Source organism: Phyllobates terribilis, unplaced genomic scaffold (assembly GCF_046119375.1).
Source record: "Phyllobates terribilis strain yellow unplaced genomic scaffold, ASM4611937v1 Scaffold_5__5_contigs__length_657084704, whole genome shotgun sequence".
NCBI classification, from domain to species: Eukaryota; Metazoa; Chordata; class Amphibia; order Anura; family Dendrobatidae; genus Phyllobates; species Phyllobates terribilis.
This window is the reverse complement of record NW_027362765.1, coordinates 509166370-509187836: the sequence shown is the minus strand read 5'-3', so window position 1 is coordinate 509187836 and position 21467 is coordinate 509166370. Positions and strand designations below refer to the sequence as shown.

At 45.0% G+C, this 21467-nt stretch overlaps 1 protein-coding gene across 1 annotated transcript in view; it reads left to right on the top strand.

The window, feature by feature from the left end:
- The first annotated feature begins 258 nt into the window (after nucleotides 1-258).
- Nucleotides 259-21467, top strand: part of LOC141273586 (uncharacterized) — an 88831-nt gene continuing 67622 nt past the window's right edge. The window contains exon 1 of the mRNA XM_073685626.1: nucleotides 259-662. Coding sequence (XP_073541727.1) covers nucleotides 614-662 — 49 coding nt within the window. The 5' untranslated portion in view covers nucleotides 259-613. The remainder of the gene's footprint in view (nucleotides 663-21467) is intronic.

Here is a 21467-nt window from a genome sequence, read left to right as displayed (position 1 = left end):
CACAATCATAAACTGATGCCGCTTCCCTCTAAAATAGTCAAACAAACAAACTTTACTCATGAGCTCTTTGTTTGCGGAGGTTTTACATTTCATTGCTCCCGTTACTTCACTTCATAGTGTTATTGTATTATACTGGATGCACTGGGATTGTGTAAGATCTCAGGCATTTTCAGGGGTGCTCCCCTAACAGAGGTAGTTTCATCCCATCCAGTCACCTTGGCTTATCAACCAAGGGAGATACATTCCTAAGGGCTGCTCCCTTTTTTTTCAGTCACTCCTGGCTGGGAGCCACCTACAGTTCAGAGCAGCCTCTGAAAGAGCCAGCACTGATTGAGCTTTTAGCTCAGTTTCCTCTGTGGCAGAGACAAGAATCCAGTCTCCAGTTCCCTCTCCAGCTGGAGAGCTGCTTCTCCTTAGATAACTGGCTGTGCACATTACAATCAGGGACCTGAGCAATGCTGACTATCATGGAGACGGAACGAGAAGCCGATTACTTTATAGCCTTAAATTAAGCAAAGAGGATTCCACAGCACTAGATCCAAGTCACTACTTTCTGGAGAGAGACACAAGTGCACTCCGCAAGCTGCGACTATCCGCTTGTCAGAGGGGGACAATGTTTAACTGGCACAAAACCTTTGCCATCTTGCCACATTGGAAGAGAGGTATGGCTTCTATGCTCTTTAATATCTATGCAATTATCACATAGTAACAAATGTACTAAATTTTACTAAAATAGCAGGGGCATAATCTGACTATAAAAGAATGAAAATCCATCTGTGACTGCTCTTATTACTCATCTAGGGTCTATCTCGATACAGATTGTCAGCTCTTAGGGCTCACTGTTTGTACCTTTTATTATTACCATAAGATGAGCACATAATGTAGCACACTTTATTTTCTTCTTGACGCTTTAATAGTTTTTTTTTTTTCCCGAAAGTCACTTTAAAATGACATGAGACCCTAACCTTGACAAAGTGACTGCCACATCACACCATTACATAGTCCAAACTGTAACGGGCATATCCGAAAGATAAATGGCTTTGGTTTTATTATGTTTTCTACTGAAAATAAAACAATAGTAAATTTATGGAAATGATGATTAGAGGGTAACATGAAGAAGAGAAAATGTCTTTTTATTACTTGCCGATAAACTTGTGGTTAAAGCAGGAGTACACTGCAATAAAACTGCCACAGGTTTATTATTAGCTGTCACGTCTCTTCCCATTTATGAATGGGCAGAAGTAAAGGCAAGAATATGGGTTGCAGTTCACCATAATCTATGGAAGAATCTGTCACCTAACTGCTTTATGTGAAATTGGCTATCGATCTGTTTCACAGTCACATCTATGTATCTATGTCATATCTTATTACACTTATCTACTTCTCTGTAGCAGATCTAGTCAAAAGTACAACTCATGATTGATCCTTTTGCTGGTTGGTTCACCTATACTACAATCACTGCAGCTATAGAACTAGACATGGCTAAAATATTCAATTTCAATATGTCATGCACCGTTTCCAGTATCGACAACATTTCTTTATTGCATTGAAGGACATATCCAGTGCTTTAGAAGACGTTAAGGCATGTGTTCATCTCTGAACACCATTTTACTACGGCAGTGCTCACTATCTCCGGCAGCCCCATTGAGAATAAATGGAGCAAAGGAGTGTATGCTTGACTTTTGTTGGGGTAAGCCCAGTTCTCTTGATCAGTGGAGGTCGCAGCAGTCAGACCCCCCAGCGATTGGAAAGTTATCCCCTATTATATTGATAGGAGGTAACTTCTAATCTTGGTATATACCCTTTATGTTCAACAGGAATCGGGGGGGGGGAATGGCTGATAAGTGGAGAAAGAAGCAATTGTCTCTGATATATAAAGTTTCTTATATTTACTTGTAATATAAGTTTGTTGAAAGTACAATTCCCATTTAAGGTAATATCAAGTATGAAAAAAAATATCACTTTGTTTTCCAGAAAGAGCCGCCATGTGTTTAATCTTGCAACTCATTCTCATTCAAGTGAATGGAGCTGAATTGCAATACCAGATGTAGCCTATGATCAGACATGGTGATTTTTCTAAACTTGGGCAACCCCTATAATAACTAAAAATCGACATGTGTATATGTATTCACCCCTTTTGCTATGAAGCCCCTAAAAATTTCTGGTGCATGCAATTACCTTCATAAGTCACATTCTTAGTGAAAGGAAGTCCACCTGTGTGCAATCTAAGTGTCACATGGTCTGTCAGTGTATTCACACCTTTTCTGAAAGGCCACAGACGCTGCAACTCATACAATTAAGCAAGAGGCACCACTAACCAACCAACACCATGAAGACCAGGGAGAGCTCCAGGCAAGTCAGGGACAAAGTTGTTGAGAAGTATAAGTCAGGGTTGGGTTTAAAAAATATCCCAGTCTCCGACGATCCCCCGGAGCACCGTCAAATGGGAAGAACATGGTACCACTACAAACCTGCCAAGAGAGGGCCGCCCACCAAAACTCTCAGCCAGGGCAAGCGGGGTATTAGTCAGAGAGGCAGCACAGAGACCAAAGGTAACCCTGAAGGAGCTGCAGGGTTCCCAAGCAGAGACTGTAGTATCTGCTCATACGACCACAATAAGCCGTACACTCCATAGAGGTGACCTTTATGGAAGAGTGGGCAGAAAAAAGCCTTTACTTACGCATAAAAATTGTAAGGCTCGTTTTGAGTTTGCCAAAAGACATGTGGGAGACTCCCCAAATGTTTGGAGGAAAGTGCTGTCGTCAGATGAGACCAAAATTGAAGGTAAACACTATGTCTGAAGCCAAACCAACACAGCAAGAACACCATCCCCACAGAAACATGGCAGTGGCAGCATCATGCTGTGGGAATGTCCTTTGGTAGCAGGGACAGGGAAAATGGTCCTAGTCAAGGGGAAGATGGATGGTGCGAAATACAGGGATATTCTTGAGCAAAACCTGTTTCAGTCTGTTAGTGATTTGAGACTGGGATGGAGATTCACCTTCCAACAAGACAATGATCCAAAGCATACTGCTAAAGCAACACTCAAGTGGTTTAAGGGGGAACTTGTGAATGTTTTGAAGTGGCCTAGTCAAAGCCCAGACCTTAATCCAATTGAGAATCTGTGGTCAGACTTGACGATTGCTGTTCACCAGAGGAAACCATTTAACTTGAAGGAGCTGTAGCAGTTTTGCATTGAGGAATGGGCAAAAAAAACAGTAGCAAGATGTGGAAAGCTCATACAGACTTATCCAAAGTAACTTGCAGCTGTAATTGCCACAACAGGAGGCTCTACAAAGTACTGACTTTAGGAGGGGTGAACAGTTATGCACACTGAAGTTTTCATTTATTTTGTCCTATTTGTTCTTTGCTTCACAATAATAAGAAAACCAAATGTTCACAGTTGTAGGCACGTTCTTTACATGAACTGATGCAAACCCTCAAAAAAAATGTGAAATTCCAGGTTGTGAGGTAGCAAAACATGAAAAATGCCAAGGAGGGTGAATACTTTTGCAAGCCACTGTAGTGAAACATTTAAATGACAAATTCAGCACTGCTATATCATCATACAGGATATAACAGAACAGAAACAAGACACTGTAGTTAAATAACCCCTTTTATTAACACAAAACTCTTTAATTGCACATATGCAAACAATGTGGATATAGCAGAAGACCCCTTATGAATTATTGTACGATATATAGATTTATGATTTAGAGGGAAATTAACATTTAAATACACACAGACCGTTTAGCTTACACAACAGTAATTGTATGATTTTAGCAGCTAGCCTGATCAAAGGGATTGGGAAACAACAAGGTGTCATTTTGCAAATGTTGTATATCCTACACCCTATAACATCTGTCTAAACATGACTGGAAACTCTTTTAATGACAGTGACTCCCTCCCTGCCTAAACACTGACCTACCATAAATTATCTTATCTCTGCTTGATCATAAACTCTTAAAACCAACTTTTTGTCTGAAGCCTCAAATTAGGAAAATCTGATGAAATCCTTTCAACGAACTTCAATCATGTTACAGATCAGTGCCCTCTTCACAGCGGAAAAAGTGACAACAGCAAGACAACAGAGGGATGTTTTTTCCAAAATACTACTTTTAACGCTACTATTTCCTTTACAATTGTAAACACTATTGACATATTATCCTTTAATCTTCTTTAGTCCAGCCTTAACATGCCCATAACATCTTATCAGGCTAGACACTTTAAGGTGCCTCTAAATTCCACACAGGATGATCTATACAGGACATTGCAAAGGTGTGCACTTGTGTCAGCACAATAGGCGATGATGTAGTGTTAATCAGTGAACCAAATGCTAATGCAGCAGAGACACATTGCCACATCACCATAACCAAGTGCCCATTTCATGTAATTGTGAAGTTGCTTGAAAGTGGTATTCTCGTGCACTGGCCTAAAACTAAAAGAAAACAAGTGGTCCATTGAACAAATGCATTGACACTTGCCCCAGATCCGGTCTGAATTCCATTGTTGGAACCTTATAACATTGATAAAGTCAATAATGCTTCCTACATCCCAAGAACTCAAACACCTTGGAGTGTGCTTAGCTAGAAATTGGCTGTCATTTAATGTGCTTTAAAATTAAGGAACAAACTTGGATTTACTGGATTTTTCCCCAATAAATGTTTTTATGGGACATAGAAACTGCACTGAATCTTCCCTTTTACTAGGATCATGCATTAGCCTAAGGGCCCATTGAAACTGGGTGATCACTACATAGAAGCCGATCAGCGGTTATTTAATGGTCCGATTAGGTCGGCTGACCACACTTCTGTGCACACAGAATGATCCTTAATACATTTAATCTGTGTTCATAAAACATAATGTTACTGGCAGCACATGTCCTGTTTATACAGGATAATGTGCTGCCGAGAGTGATAATTTTTAAACTTGCTTAAAAATTATCTCCCCCGAAGAACAAGCATTTTGTTTGTTTATCTGGTGACTACCTGGCCTGGACCATAATTGGGGAAACAAGTGTAGCACCCTGAGGATTCGGCTGCTACAGGGGTATTGCACCTCAACCCAGAGGTGTGATATTCCACTCCCGGGTAAGGAAGGAGTGTGGAACTGAGCTCAGATAGACTGCATGCACTACATACATCCCATTCCAGAGGAGCAGGCCGACGGCACTCCCACTTAGAAATGTGCAGGTGCGACCGAGCCTGTTCCTGGCTGGAGTGGGAGGGGGGAGGAACATCCCATGTAGTGTAGGGGCAGATAGGGGGAGCAGTCTGGGTAGTGATAGGAGCTCATTGGGTGCTGGTCACCTGAGCTCACACATAGAGGGTGTATATAAGGTGGGCACCATCAAAGATCAGGGTCAGACGCAGAGAGCCTGTCAGACGCAGAGAGGAAGCTGGCAGAGGAGCAGCTGAGAGAAAGAAACAACAGCCCTGGAGAGAGAGTGGAGTGCAGAAAGACCCAGAGGGGGACAAAGAAGGGACCCAAGAACCCAAATAAGAACACCGGGTGAGGAGTCAGCAGAAGGGTACCGGAACCCAAGCTGGTGGGGGCAAAGACATTCCCCAGCCAGAGACCGGAGACCGTGGGCAGTGTCTGTCACGGTCACCCACTACATTCACCCTGAAGGCACACCACATGGAGGGTCAGGGAACCTGAGGCCAAAGGTTGCCCAACAGAAGGCCCGAGGGAGCTGGATTTAGGTGAATCACTGGTGGGGACGGCTGAAGAAAGGACAGAGGGAGAGCTCAGGGCCACGCTCCGGACTTGTTTGGGGGTTGGCTGGATCCAGGACCTGGTGGACGCAGCACGGCTCGGGAGGTCACTTGGAGCTAGAGTGACCAGGAACATCTGCAGTAAGTAAAGACCCTTAACTGCACAACCCGAGTTTGTCATCATTACCGGCTGCACCGCACCACCACAACCCCCATCCTCTGCGCCTGTCCCCTCTGAGGCTATACCCCTCCCGTTGGGGGTTATCCCACCAAGCTGCGCACCCACCATCAGCCTCAGCGGACCCTGCAGCAGCGGCGGCCACAGTGACCGCATCACAACGGGTGGCGTAGTCGACAAAACGAACTTTAATAACATCAGTAAAGACTGCCACATAACACTTAGCTTGACGCCCTGGGCACGGGACCGGGTCACAGCCGCTCGGAGACTACAACCCCCCATCTGATCCGGTGCCGGGTATTCCCCTCAAAAAGGAATATGTCCCAGGGGGCGCGTCAACTTTGGCGTAGTCGGCAGGATTACGTGCCCGCAACACCCGGGTACTGCGTGCCTGAAGAAAAGTGCAAGTATACCTCAGAAAGAAGTCTCCCGCCGGTTCCGGAGGGTCCACGCCATCGGACTCCATCACCAGTCGTTTCCCGCCGATTGTCCGCCATTTCCAGCTTGTTCCCGCCATCTGCAGAGTTTCCCGCCACTGGGAAGCGATTCCCGCCAAAACCGCAGATTTCCCGCCTTGGAAGAGCAGCGGACGCCATTATGGGCGTGCCAAAGGAGAGCAAGAGGCAACCTCCCATCGTGGGCCGGGACAGAAAATGGCGCCAAAAGTGGAAACCGCCCCCACCAACAGAGACTGTGATGCTGGAGGTGTCTGTCAGCGTGAAAGAACTCCCCCTGGAGCTGACAGTCACCGAGTTGCCCCGGGACCGCCCTCGAAGTGGGAGGAGACGAAAGAAAGGAGAGAAGATGGGTGTCGCCTGGAGCAGTGTAGAACGAGCGCACCCGGAGACAAGGTGTCGAGAGCGAGAGCACCCGGAGTCGAGAAGAGGAAGAGTAGACCCGGGAATGGAGCGGCAGCAGAGCAGCACCGGCCCGCTGGCCAGGAGCCTGCAGAAGGAAGAAGGAGGAGAGCAGAGCAGCACCGGCCCGCTGGCCAGGAGCCTGCCGGAAGCAGAGCAGAGCAGCACCGACCCGATGGTCAGGAGCCTGCTGGAGTCAACAACCCCGCTAGGCTTAGCGGAGATCCTAGCGCAGCTCCCCCGAGACCGGGAGTGCGCGCGGAGTGCCCTGGAGGGCCTCGCGGGAAGGATGGCCCGAGTGCAGAGGGAGATCCTGGCGGAGTGGGGCCGGGAGATGGCCCAGCAAGCTGGAACCCGTCCACGGAGCCCGCTCCCTTGGAAGAAGACATCGAGTGCCTCTGCGGATGACGCGGGAGGACCCAAGGCCGGAGACGGCGCAGAAGAGGGAGCGAGACGCATGGCAGCAGGTAAGGGGGATGCCTATACCCCATACCGGAAGACCGCTTACCTGCCCCAGCTCCCCGTCGCAGAGCCCGAAGGTCCCCCGGCCGTACCCGAGACCGCCATGACACCGCCACCGACTAGGCCCCGACCGGAAGCCGCCGTCGCGACCCCGATGACGTCACGCATCGTGACCCGGAGCGTGGCGCCGGAAGAGGAGCCTCCGGCCTGGTCACAGGGCCTAGCATTTCCGGGCGCCGCATCCAAAGCAGAGCCATCTACCTCCGCGGAGCCTCCGGCCTGGTCGCAAGGCCAGGTAACCCAGGGCGCCGCCGTCCTAACGGTGCCCTTCACCTTCCAGGTGCCCCAGGCCTGGCCGCAAGGCCTGGGCAACCCGGGCGCCACCACCACCGCGCCCGCGCCCGTAATACCAAGGGTGCCACACCTGGGGGAGGACTTGTTCAGCCAGCTCACATGGCCGGACGGGTCTGAAGAAACCACCAGCCGTAAGATAAGAGCAGGAGGCAGACGCCGTTGAGTGCGGCAGAGCAGGAGACTGTATATAGTTGCCTGTCGGGGCACAGTGAATCGGAACTGAAACTGAAACTGGAACTGTTGTTGCTGCTAAAATAGTCCCCGTTGGGACCAGCGAACTGTTACCTGTAACCCTTTCCATACCAGGCTGAGGACTGTGAGCAGCCATCCCTTTCCCTTTACCTGGCCGGGGACTGAGAACGGCCAAAATTCCCCTGTACATAGTTGCGCTTGCTAAAGCGCCCCCTACCGGTTTTATTTGGGAAACTGTTTTACAAAAGACTGTCGCACTCTACCTGGTCACGAGTTGCACGGTGACCAGAGGAACAGAAGAGAGAAAGAGACGACGAGAATGTTGTTTACCTGAAAAAGTATATATATATATTTATATAGTATTTCGTATAATATTTAATATGTTTTACATGTTTATAAAAATGTTGTATGTTTTGGTGTTTTTTGTCTTTGCAGCCCGAGGACGTGCTGTGATTTACCAGGGGGGAATGTAGCACCCTGAGGATTCGGCTGCTACAGGGGTATTGCACCTCAACCCAGAGGTGTGATATTCCACTCCCGGGTAAGGAAGGAGTGTGGAACTGAGCTCAGATAGACTGCATGCACTACATACATCCCATTCCAGAGGAGCAGGCCGACGGCACTCCCACTTAGAAATGTGCAGGTGCGACCGAGCCTGTTCCTGGCTGGAGTGGGAGGGGGGAGGAACATCCCATGTAGTGTAGGGGCAGATAGGGGGAGCAGTCTGGGTAGTGATAGGAGCTCATTGGGTGCTGGTCACCTGAGCTCACACATAGAGGGTGTATATAAGGTGGGCACCATCAAAGATCAGGGTCAGACGCAGAGAGCCTGTCAGACGCAGAGAGGAAGCTGGCAGAGGAGCAGCTGAGAGAAAGAAACAACAGCCCTGGAGAGAGAGTGGAGTGCAGAAAGACCCAGAGGGGGACAAAGAAGGGACCCAAGAACCCAAATAAGAACACCGGGTGAGGAGTCAGCAGAAGGGTACCGGAACCCAAGCTGGTGGGGGCAAAGACATTCCCCAGCCAGAGACCGGAGACCGTGGGCAGTGTCTGTCACGGTCACCCACTACATTCACCCTGAAGGCACACCACATGGAGGGTCAGGGAACCTGAGGCCAAAGGTTGCCCAACAGAAGGCCCGAGGGAGCTGGATTTAGGTGAATCACTGGTGGGGACGGCTGAAGAAAGGACAGAGGGAGAGCTCAGGGCCACGCTCCGGACTTGTTTGGGGGTTGGCTGGATCCAGGACCTGGTGGACGCAGCACGGCTCGGGAGGTCACTTGGAGCTAGAGTGACCAGGAACATCTGCAGTAAGTAAAGACCCTTAACTGCACAACCCGAGTTTGTCATCATTACCGGCTGCACCGCACCACCACAACCCCCATCCTCTGCGCCTGTCCCCTCTGAGGCTATACCCCTCCCGTTGGGGGTTATCCCACCAAGCTGCGCACCCACCATCAGCCTCAGCGGACCCTGCAGCAGCGGCGGCCACAGTGACCGCATCACAACGGGTGGCGTAGTCGACAAAACGAACTTTAATAACATCAGTAAAGACTGCCACATAACACTTAGCTTGACGCCCTGGGCACGGGACCGGGTCACAGCCGCTCGGAGACTACAACCCCCCATCTGATCCGGTGCCGGGTATTCCCCTCAAAAAGGAATATGTCCCAGGGGGCGCGTCACAAGCATTCCTAGGAAGGCTCGTTTGTGATTATTGACCTATAAAAATGTGATTTAAGTCCATGTGTCAATTTGTCGAATTTCTATTTATCTATGGAAAGTGACAATTTGTGATTAGTTGCTAAGTGGCTGCTGCCAAAACTGACAACCAGTAAGGCACCGGAATCATTAGTAATCCTCGCAAAATATCAGCTGCAATGGGATAAAACAATGGGAATGTCTTCCTGGGAATATTATAACATAATAAAATAAGGCATACCCTCCAGCGCTGGCTGCAATACTTCTCTGCTCCAAGACAAGAAGTGGTCATGCATTGCTATTTGTTGTCTTGACCACTGAGGATGGTGATTGGCTGCAGTGGATTGTAGGTAGATGACTGGAACAGGATGTCACCCTCAGCATTATCTGATGATGTCCCTTTTCAGTTACCTGAATGCTCCAGTCAACTAAAAGTCTCATTGGTCAAGTGACTGAAGAACGGGACGTCACCTTTCCTGTCCCAGTGAAGACATCTAGAAGAGCTAGTACTGGATCCATGGGAGTTTGAGCTGGCGAAGCCTCATATTATTATGCTACAACATTCCCTACCGTTTAGAAAATGTTGTTAGAAGTTGAACAACCCCTTTAAGTAAATTAATTGCTTGCAGTGAATTTTACTAAGCCATTTAGATGTTGTATGATTGTGATTTAATGGTACATAACACCACAACAGATCCTCTTACCATAGATATTTACAAACATAGTAAAAGCAGTAATTTTGAGGTTACAAGCACCCTCTAAAAGACTTTCCATATAGCGGTTGTCCAAGATTTAAAAACAAACAAAAAAAGCTGGAAAATTGTTAACATAACGGAATAATCAATATGTATCCCATTGTTTGAATGCTCTGCTGATTCACGCTGGTTCTTCAGCTATCACACTATGTAGAACTATCATTCTCGTGACTACTGCAGCCAATCACTTGCTGTTGCAGTCACATACCATACATGCACACATTGCTACTGAGGCCAGTGATTGGCCGCAGTGGTCATGTGATTGATAGATGAGACGTCATCATTGCAGCACTTGCAGTCACCACCAGAGCGGCAGCACTGTAATTAAGGAAATTGAATATATAAGTGATTCTTTTAATAAATGTCCCGCCCATGACAAAAAATATATAACATAAAACTTTAGTTGGCAGTCTGGTAATTACTTGCATATGTGCACGTTTTTCCATCTTAACCTTTGATTGGAGTCAGACAAGTGACATGACACATTTTTTGTCCCTAAATAAGCTCTTTGGAGCTATATGTATTATGGATTTATATCTGCTGATTTAGCTGTAGTTCAGCTTTCATGGACCATTGTAAACTTTATTTAGGTTTATACGTATACTAAAAGCTTAGCTATCATTAACAAGGCTAAAGGTGTGTAGTAAAGGTAATGCAAACTGAAAAGTTGTTTCTAACCTCCATGTTTTTTTTTCTTTTATTCATTTCAGTGAATGCATATTTGTTCTCTCCATGCTTCCTGAGACTGTGGTCTTATTCTGGTGGTGATTAGTGCTAGTGCTCCACCTCCCCTCTTACATAATGATTCTCAGACTCACCCTTTTTCATGGGTTGATTATTGGCCAAACATTCATAGGAACCTTACCCTCATGTCCTATTTATACGTGCCCATCGATCAGCCGCCAAACGAGAAATCCCTCATTTATTGCCTGATCACGTCTTTTATGCAGAACTAAAAATTATCATTGGTTGGCACCTTCTCCCCTTATGTCAATAGGCATGTGCTGCTGACAGTAATGATGGGGGAAAGAAAATCTAATATATATAATCGTCTTATCCCGTCTGTCTGTCTGTCCAGGAAATCCCGCGTCACTGATTGGTCCGGCCGCGGCCAATCAGCAACGCGGGATTTCAGAAAAAGATGGCGGCCGTTAGCGGCTCATCTGCCGCACGGAGGTCATCTGCCGCCATCGGCCGCGACCAATCAGCGATATTGGCGCCAAATTTAAACAACGCTCTGCACAGAGATCAGCGGCGATGCAGCCGAAGTACAGCGACCGGCGGCTCCGCTGACCTCCATGCGACTACCGCTAGGGCCGCTGATCTCCCGATGGCAAGTGTGAAGGGAGGACCGGGGAGCTCCGCCACCGGTCGGGATGCTTCTGCTGCGAGCAGTCGCTCATGTCCTGGCTGCTCGCAGCGGAAGTACCCGCACAGGCAGCGCCGCTCCCCAGCCCTCACTAATACGATTCGCTGATTGGTTGCCGCCGGCCGCGACCATTGAGCGATTTTGGCGCCAAATTTAAAGACCGCTCTATTTATTATGAAACTTTAGGACCTTAAAGGGAATCTGTCAGTAGGATCAACCCTCCATCTATATGGGCATGCAGGTCATAGAAAGCTGAATAAAATGATATCTTGATATCTGTGATCTGATGTCTTATTCTAGGGAAATCCACGTTTTTTTCTTATATGTAAATTATCGGTTAAGACCTACAGGCTGGACACAGATCTTCGTGACAATTTGCCACCAGAGGTTATTTTACATAAAAGGGGGAGTTACCAGTGTGAGACATGTAGATCAGGAGAGCAGACTGTTAGTCATTACATGTCTCACATTGGTAACTCCCCTTTCATTTAAAATTTCATTACTGGGGGGGGGATTCCGTCATTTTTTCCCAGTGTTTTCTGGGCATTTTTTGATTTCCATAAAGAAATGAAGAAAATGCTAGCATTTCTTGTGATGGGAACACTAAAAGAAAAAGAAACATGCAAAACAATGGCTAGGTATCTTCAGGATGTTTTTATAGCCTTCCCATTGACATGAATTGTAAAGTATTGGGTGTCTTCCTAGCGGAAAACACCTGATGAATGAATGTTACTTTTTTAAATGCCATCTCTTAAAAGCCTGAATCATTTAAAAGCAGCTCAAAAGCCTGAACACATGAACAGCAAGTGTTTTTTACATTGAAAGGAATAGGCTTATTTTGAGCATTTTAAGAGTTTGTTTGCAATGTTATCTACACGAAAAATGGTGGAAAAAGATGCAGTATAAACATATCCTAATGGAGGTGTGGTTTTTTATTCACTTGGGTGCGATGGGAGGCTAATAGGAAGCATGTTCCTTTAAATTTCCATGTCAGTTTATTACTTCATAAACCAGGCAAAAGCAAAAGGAATACAAACAGCCTTTAGTTTAGGCAAAAACAGAGTAAAGAGTCCTGCAGGCAAAGTCTCTGGTTAGCCAGTCCTGTGGGCTCACAGGCTAAATAGCATCCCGTTCACTGGCTCAGTCATGAGACCACAACACACTGGAGGTCTTCTCCCTTCAGACACACAGACCATGTGCAAAACAACGGCCTCCATTTTATATCTTAACCACACCCAGAAGTGAGATATGTGGGTAGTTAGACCCTCCCATCTCCCCAACTACCTGTAACCTGGCCCCAGGTGCACCAAACAGTCCTCTTAGTGCACTAGAGCAACATTCTGGGTTACATCACAGATGACAGCCATCTCTGTGATACATACCTCCCATCAACTATGTGTTCGTTAGCCACCTTACAGGAGAGAAATATCATCTCCTTCCTGACTGTCTTCCAATTGCTGTTGCTGAACAGAGACCCCACAGAAAGGGAAAGGGGGAACTGTTGGCTGCAAGAGAATAAGGAAGGAATCTTAATAAGATTTGTTGCTTTATACTGTAGATGTAATATTGATTTATGAAAAACTATATTAATAGTTAGGCAATAATGTTATTTTGTGTAGGATTAATCACATGACTGAACTCTCTGGGTAATAGTCACTTAAGCAGATAAGGATAATGTGATTTATTATACCTGAAAGTCAAATGAGTGCGTAATAAAAGTGACAATGTTGTGAAAGAATGGTAAACAATGTGGGATTTCACCTCTTGTCTCACACTCCCTGGTTGTCATTGCCTTTCTGCACCTGACCTTTCCTTCTTTTTCTCTTTCATCACCTCATCTTTCTCCTGTTGACAGGAATTCTACTACCATTTGCTTAGGAGTAAAATTCCCTGTCAATGCATTAGACATTGGGAACAGTGCAATGCTGCATAGAAGGAAGTATGTGGCTTCTGTTCCTACAGGCTCTGCAAACACAAAATTGTTGAGTTTGGCAACATTTATGAGTGATTATATCAGACAAGATCTGTCTGTCTCACCAGTGGCTATTTCTCAGTGGTAGGTGAAGTACTAGATATGATCTGTGGTCACCTTCATGCTAGTTTGGAGGACCTTATGGTGGCTTTTTGTAAAGAAGCACCACTAGATCACAGTGACAGCCACGCCAGGTCAGGAACACAGGAGTAGTAATACTGGCCAACTTTGTTTCAAACTTTATTTATTAATATGTTGTGGATTAGTCCTTTTTTTAGCATGTACAGTTGTGACCAAAAGTTTTGAGACTGACACAAATTTTTGTTTTCATTTGTTTCAAAATTTCCTGATTCTGTGTTTTTAAAGGGAATCTGTCAGGTGATTTTTTTTCATAGCATACTAATAGTATCCTGAAACAGGGCTTGGGCAGCCCTTTCAGAATATGTAACGTTTATTGCTGTACCTTGCCCCGTTGTCTTGCTGTAAGCTCCGGAGAATTCAGAGTCGTACACTTATTGTTCAAGACTTCTACCATTTGTCCTGCCGTGCTGGATATCAGCTTCTGTGCCAAATCCTGACTGATACTAACCTAACTAGTGCTTAGAGTTTATCACAATTTCTGTGTTTTTGAGGATTAACCACAGGTTCTCAATGGGATTGAGATCTGGGGAGATTCTTGGTCATGGACCCAAATTTTCAATGTTTTGTTCATTGAGCATTTATCACTTTTGCATTGTGACCTAGTGCTCCATCATGCTGGAAAACGCATTGTTCATCAATAAATTGCTCTTCGATTGTGGTAGAAGTTGCTCTTGGATGATGTTTAGATCCCATTCTTTATTCGTGGCAGTGTTCTTAGGCAAAATTGTGAATGAGCCAACTACATTGGATGAAAAGCCACGTCACACATGAATATGAATGGTCTAAGGATGCTTTACTGTTGGCATGACACAGGACTCATGGTGGTGCTCACCTTTTCTGGTCCGGACAGTCATTGTCCCAAACAATCTGAAATGTTACTCCAGTCAGACATGGATGTGTAGTTGCTTGAAACTGGCATGAAAACACCAAAAGTACCAATTTTTGCACAACTGCGTTGCACAAAAATTTTGCATCTATCCAAAATGTTTTACGGCAGTTTTTTATTGTAGACACTTTATTGTGGCCCCATAAACTGAGCAATGTATGTGTATAAATAGTCAACTATAGGGTCATTTTTAAAAATGTTATTTTCTAGTATATTACAATAAGCGGCTTTCCCATAATTTACATATATCCATGAGGTAGGTGATCAGTGTTAAATTAGTGGGGTTCTGACTACTAGGATTTCAATACATCACAAGAATAGTGAAAACCAAAGTATCCACACCAGGACAGCTGTGGGAAGAATAAGCTGTACAGAGAAGTCATTGTAAGGTCCCTGAATCCCAGGGATGATCCATATACAGCAGAGCAAGCACAGATGTCTCTAGACAGCTCCAAACTGCTCACTAATATTAGAAACAGGTATACAAGGAAGGAACCCAAGTTTAGAACCCTATTTGCTAAAATTATGGTACGTTGTAAAGACAATGTGTAAAAATCTAAATTGTTTTACTTTATAGTACATTACATCCAAAAGGTAAGTCGTGAGATAACAAAATCATGTGCCAAATTATATAGAATTAAATAATGGAATATGCATGTGTAATACATCTTTATGAATATTGCATGATATTTTCTGTCAGCCTACTGACTCTAAACTAAGGTTAAATATAGAATCGGGATGTAATTATAATAATTATTTAATATCAGTGGAAGAAAGAAAAAAATACAACTGAGATTACTTAAGTCTTGGCATGAGCAGGCTGCCATATAATAACCTGCCTGTGGTAAGGGAGAACGCTGTTGTTTTCTGCTTGTGATTTTTCTGGCTTCTTACCCCATCATTGTTGTACCCGGATAAACAGGATGCTAAGATTTTGCAAACTTAAATAGTACACCTTGCAGAATAACGTAATAGTGGATTACTATGCAAATGGCAATTTCTTCTCCAGGGACAATGCTTACTTTATTCATCTGAGCCAAAGATGTTCCTGTTCATTAATTAACTTCCTTCTATTCATTTATTATCTATGAAACTCACTAAATCAATTACTTATCATAAAGCCTGTCATTACATTGGCACTTAGGTTGGCGCGTGTGACCCCACATGTGTGACAGCAATGAAGGACTCGGAAGTACAGTACCCTATGTGCTTTGCAGATATGAAAATGGACTCATATTAATCTAAATTGTATAGCAAAGTCATTCTGTCATCAATTACTAAATGAGTTCATTCTTTCAAATTAAGTGGAAAAAATCTCTAACTTTCATTTCTGATACGTGTTCTGTTATGGTAATAAGAGATTTTTATATTGTTTCTTTCCATTTTTCACAGCGTCCCAATTTTTGTGGAATTGACTCGCCCCCTGGGCCGTAGGGTACCCGGAACCGGGCCTTTTGGTGTACGGTGCTGATGGGGTAGTAGTGGCAACCCGATCCCGTGGCTCAGGGTGGTCAGACCAAATTGTGGCAGTCTATTTATCAGTGTTTTGAATGTCCGACTACGCCACCCGTGGATTGCGGTCAGGGATGACCGCCGCTGCAAGGCAGACCGCTGAGGCTGGTGTTGGTGTGCAGCACAGGGATAGGATAACTCCCCACGGGAGGAGTGTAGCCTCAGGGCAATTTAGGTGGATGCTGGGGGTGATGGTGCAGGCGCAGCATAAATCACACAGAGTCCAATGGTGCAGTTCAGGCCTTTTACTCACAGTTGATATCCAAGTCACTTCTGTCAGCAATGACTGCCCAAGCTGTGCTGCGTACACCAGGTGAGGGGCTCGGTCAACCCCCAGGCAACTCAGGAGTGTGGCACAGGACCCCCTTCTACTCTTTCTCTGGCCTCTCATGTCCCACCAGTGACCACGCTTCTGTCCGGCTGCCTTGGGCCTTCTCTGGTAAAACTTGGCGCCAGTTTCCCTGACCCTATGTGGTGCCTTCCTAGCGGGTGTAGCAAGGGGTCGCACCAATAAATGATCACGACCTCCGGTTCTTGGCTGAGGGATGATTTACTTCCACCAACTTGGGAATCCGGTACCCTTCCATGGCCTGACCCTTCACCCGATATAACGCGGGCTTGCAATGGTTTCTGTCCGTTCTGCTCTCTTAGGGTCCCTTCTGCCTTCTTGTTTCTGGAGCCTTTCTACTCCTCTGTCTCTCCTCTTTCCTTCCTTCTCCTTCTCCTCTTCTCCTCTCTGGCCCCGGCCTTCTCTCTAGGCCTGCCTCGTGGAGCTGAGCTCAGGCTGAGCCTCGGTAACCTGTCAGCTCTGTACTCCTTTACTCTGCTTCTTCCCTTTCTCTCTGACTTAAGATGGCTCCCACCTTTTATCTGCTTCTCTGTGTCTGAGCTCAGGTGACCTGCATCCAATGAGCTCCTTACTATGCTCCAGAAACCGTCCCCTTCTGCTCCCACATCACTGGGTTCTCTCCCCCCTCCCCACTCCAGCCAGGGACATGGTCAGTTGTGCTTGCATTTATATGGGAGCACCGTCGAGCTGTCCCCTGGAAATGGGGAGTGTGTATGTGTGTGTGCAGCTAACTGAGCCCTGGTCCATACTCCATCCTTACCTGGGAGTGGAATATCACACCTCTGGTTGAGGTGCAATACCCCTGTAGCAACCGAACCCTCGGGGCGCTACAGAATTAGGGTTGTACATAAATTGGCTCATCAGAGGTGCAGCAACATTCTTAGGCTACGTTCACATTATCGGTATTTAGTCAGTATTTCAGATCAGTATTTGTAAGCCAAAATCAGGAGTGGGTGATAAATGCTGAAGTGGTGACGTGTTTCTATTACACTTTTCCTCTGATTGTTCCACTCCCGGTTTTGGCTTACAAATACTGATGTAAAATGCTGACCATATACTGAAGGTGGCTTTACCCTGATATCAGCAATCACACTGCACTGTGGACAGGCACATTCACCACTATGCAAACACTTATTAAGGAAGCATCAATACAAGTGCATCTTGCTTAGTGCAAACATATGACTTACATACTTCCCATTCATTAGCTAAAAAAACAACCTGTCCCCAACAGACTTAGTGTCTCTCTTGTTCCTTGTTTTGTTTAGATTGTGAGTTGATTGCGGTGTTTTCTCTTAGTATTTATATCCTGGAAGAAAATCTTTCCAGTCTATCTTTGCATATACAGTGCTGGCCAAAAGTATTGGCACCCCTGCAATTCTGTCAGATAATACTCAGTTTCTTCCTGAAAATGATTGCAATCACAAATTCTTTGGTATTATTCTCTTCATTTAATTTGCTTGCAAGGAAAAAACACAAAAGAGAATGAAGCAAAAATCAAATCATTGATCATTTCACACAAAACTCCAAAAAAGGGCCAGACAAAAGTATTGGCACCCTCAGCCTAATACTTGGTTGCACAACCTTTAGCCAAAATAACTGCGAACAACTGCTTCCGGTAACCATCAATGAGTTTCTTACAATGCTCTGCTGGAATTGTAGACCATTCTTCTTTGGCAAACTGCTCCAGGTCCCTGATATTTGAAGGGTGCCTTCTCCAAACTGCCATTTTGAGATCTCTCCACAGGTGTTCTATGGGATTCAGGTCTGGACTCATTGCTGGCCACCTTAGAAGTCTCCAGTGCTTTCTCTAAAACCATTTTATAGTGCTTTTAGAAGTGTGTTTTGGGTCATTGTCCTGCTGGAAGACCCATGACCTCTGAGGGAGACCCAGCTTTCTCACACTGGGCCCTACATTATGCTGCAAAATTTGTTGGTAGTCTTCAGACTTCATAATGCCATGCACATGGTCAAGCAGTCCAGTGCCAGAGGCAGCAAAGCAACCCCAAAACATCAGGGAACCTCCGCCATGTTTGACTGTAGGGACCGTGTTCTTTTCTTTGAATGCCTCTTTTTTTTTCCTGTACACTCTATGTTGATGCTTTTTCCCAAAAAGCTCTACTTTTGTCTCATCTGACCAGAGAACATTCTTCCAAAACGTTTTAGGCTTTCTCAGGTAAGTTTTGGCAAACTCCAGCCTGGCTTTTTTATGTCTCGGGGTAAGAAGTGGGGTCTTCCTGGGTATCCTACCATACAGTCCCTTTTCATTCAGACGCCGACGAATAGTACGGGTTGACACTGTTGTACCCTCGGACTGCAGGGCAGCTTGAACTTGTTTGGATGTTAGTCGAGGTTCTTTATCCACCATCCGCACAATCTTGCGTTGAAATCTCTCGTCAATTTTTCTTTTCCGTCCACATCTAGGGAGGTTAGCCACAGTGCCATGGGCTTTAAACTTCTTGATGACACTGCGCACGGAAGACACAGGAACATTCAGGTCTTTGGAGATGGACTTGTAGCCTGGAGATTGCTCATGCTTCCTCACAATTTGGTTTCTCAAGTCCTCAGACAGTTCTTTGGTCTTCTTTCTTTTCTCCATGCTCAATGTGGTACACACAAGGACACAGGACAGAGGTTGAGTCAACTTTAATCCATGTTAACTGGCTGCAAGTGTGATTTAGTTATTGCCAACACCTGTTAGGTGCCACAGCTAAGTTACAGGTGCTGTTAATTACACGAATTAGAGAAGCATCACATGATTTTTCAAATGGTGCCAATACTTTTGTCCACCCCCTTTTTTAGGTTTGGTGTGGAATTATATCCAATTTGGCTTTAGGACAATTCTTTTTGTGTTTTTTTCATTGAAGACAAATTAAATGAAAAGAATAATACCAAAGAATTTGTGATTGCAATCATTTTCAGGAAGAAACTGAGTATTATCTGACAGAATTGCAGGGGTGCCAATACTTTTGGCCAGCACTGTATGTGGTATAAAATCATTTGTTTCAAAGGCTAGGGTCACACGACCATATTTTCTCTCATCCGAAAAAATTGGTCAGATTATGCTAATAACACTCTGATCAGAGTGTGAGATGATTTTCTCAGAAGTGGAGAGGGGATGGAAAAAAAAAATTTGCCCTCTTCTCCATTCTGTCAGTCCTTGAAAATCGGACTGCACTCAGATGTCATCCAAGTGTGGTCTGATTTTTTTTGACAGACCCATTGACTTGAATAGTAGTTTTTGATCAGATTTATGGATGAAAATTGTGCATGCTGCAATTATTTTCCTCCGAAAATCGGTCCGAGGAGAAAATCGGACATGTGCACTGCCCCATAGAATAACATTGGTCTGAGTGCGAGCCAATGTTTTGTCGGACCACGCTCAACATGAAAATACGGTTGTCTGCACGAGCCCTTATTCTGATATCCTATACTGTAGCTAGCTTTAAGGCCTCATTCACACATCACTATTCTTCCACTTACGAGAAAAACAAACTGATTATTTTGATCAATCTTTGATCAGAGGGTGGTCCAAGTGTTATCAATTTTTCTCACACGTAATGAAAAAAAAAAAAAAGTTTCTCCACCTCCTGCTTTCTGACAGTCCATCTGCATTCAGATATCATCCAATTTTCTCAGGGACCCATTGACTTGCATTGACGATATTTATCCGACCAAAATCAGACATGTCTCTGAAATTTTTGGCTGATTTCTCGTTCCGTGAAAAATCATGGACATATGAATTGCCCCACAGACAATTACAGGTACGAATGTTATTCATGAAAAGTACAGATAGCACTTGTATGAGAATACCGGATGTCTGAATGAGCCCTACAACCATGTGTGTTAAGTCTAAGGTTGAATGCTCCCGTACACATTGGACTAATGTTAGCCAAATCCACCAGATTTCTCGCAAACGAATGAATCCGTCTCTCAGAGGGTTTTTCCTTTGAGCAATAGTAGCAAGAGCTAATACTGTGCCATAAAACTACTGAACTAAAACCCAAGATTCAATAATTGCTTGAAAAGTACAGTTTTAATGACTAAATCCTTCCTGCCAGCATCCTTACTCATTACCAATTCAGGAGCAAGCAAGGTCAGATGTTTGTGTGACTTGTGAATATTACTCGTGAATTATTTCTTAAGATCAGCAGGCGTGTGTTGGATTTACTCTGGATGTGTGAGGAAAAGGAATGAATGTCTGGCACGTTTCATTTTTCTTCAAGTTGATTTATAACATTGTTTTCTTGGACTCCAGTAAAATTCCAAAGAGAAGGTGCTCTATAAATTTGCTTAACAAACAGTTTATTCTTGTATGAAATGGTGTTAGGCTTATTTTAGAAAACCTAAAGATAAGAGGTTCATGATCTAAACAATTATTACTTTTTTGTAACATGCTTTTGGTTGACATTTTCTGGTGATTTTTTTCTTGTTGTTGATTGGCATCTAGACATTCTGTGTGCCATAATACTCAAGTCTCCATAGAAACAGTTCTAAACATTGTTCACATACTGCAGTTTTTGTAGCGCAAGAGTGAATTGCTGCATTCCCAGTCCAATGGCAGATATCAAATAACTCTGTCATTTAAAGTGAACCTGAGAGCTGATATATGCTGCCCGATCCACCGGGAGCATGGATCACACGCTGGCTGTATGATGTCAGCCAGGTATGTTTGGCTCTGAAACGCTATGGTGTTACAGAGAGAAACATACTTTAAAAGGTGCTGGCTACCAAGCTACATGGGAGACTAGTCGGACAGTCGAGTCCCTGATAGCTTCTAGCCACTCACTGCCCTGGATTGACAGGTCTCTGTATATATGCGCATGTAGGCAGAGACCCGTCAATCCAGGGCAGCGGTCAGCGGAGAAGCCGGCCCAGACCCGCCTGTCCGAATAGCCTCCCATGTGACTCGGTCCCTGGTGGGTTTTAAAGAATGATTTTCTCTGAAACGCAGCAACATTTCAGAGTTAGACATACCTGGCTGACATCATACAGCCAAAGTCTCACGTGCTTCTGTGGATTGGGC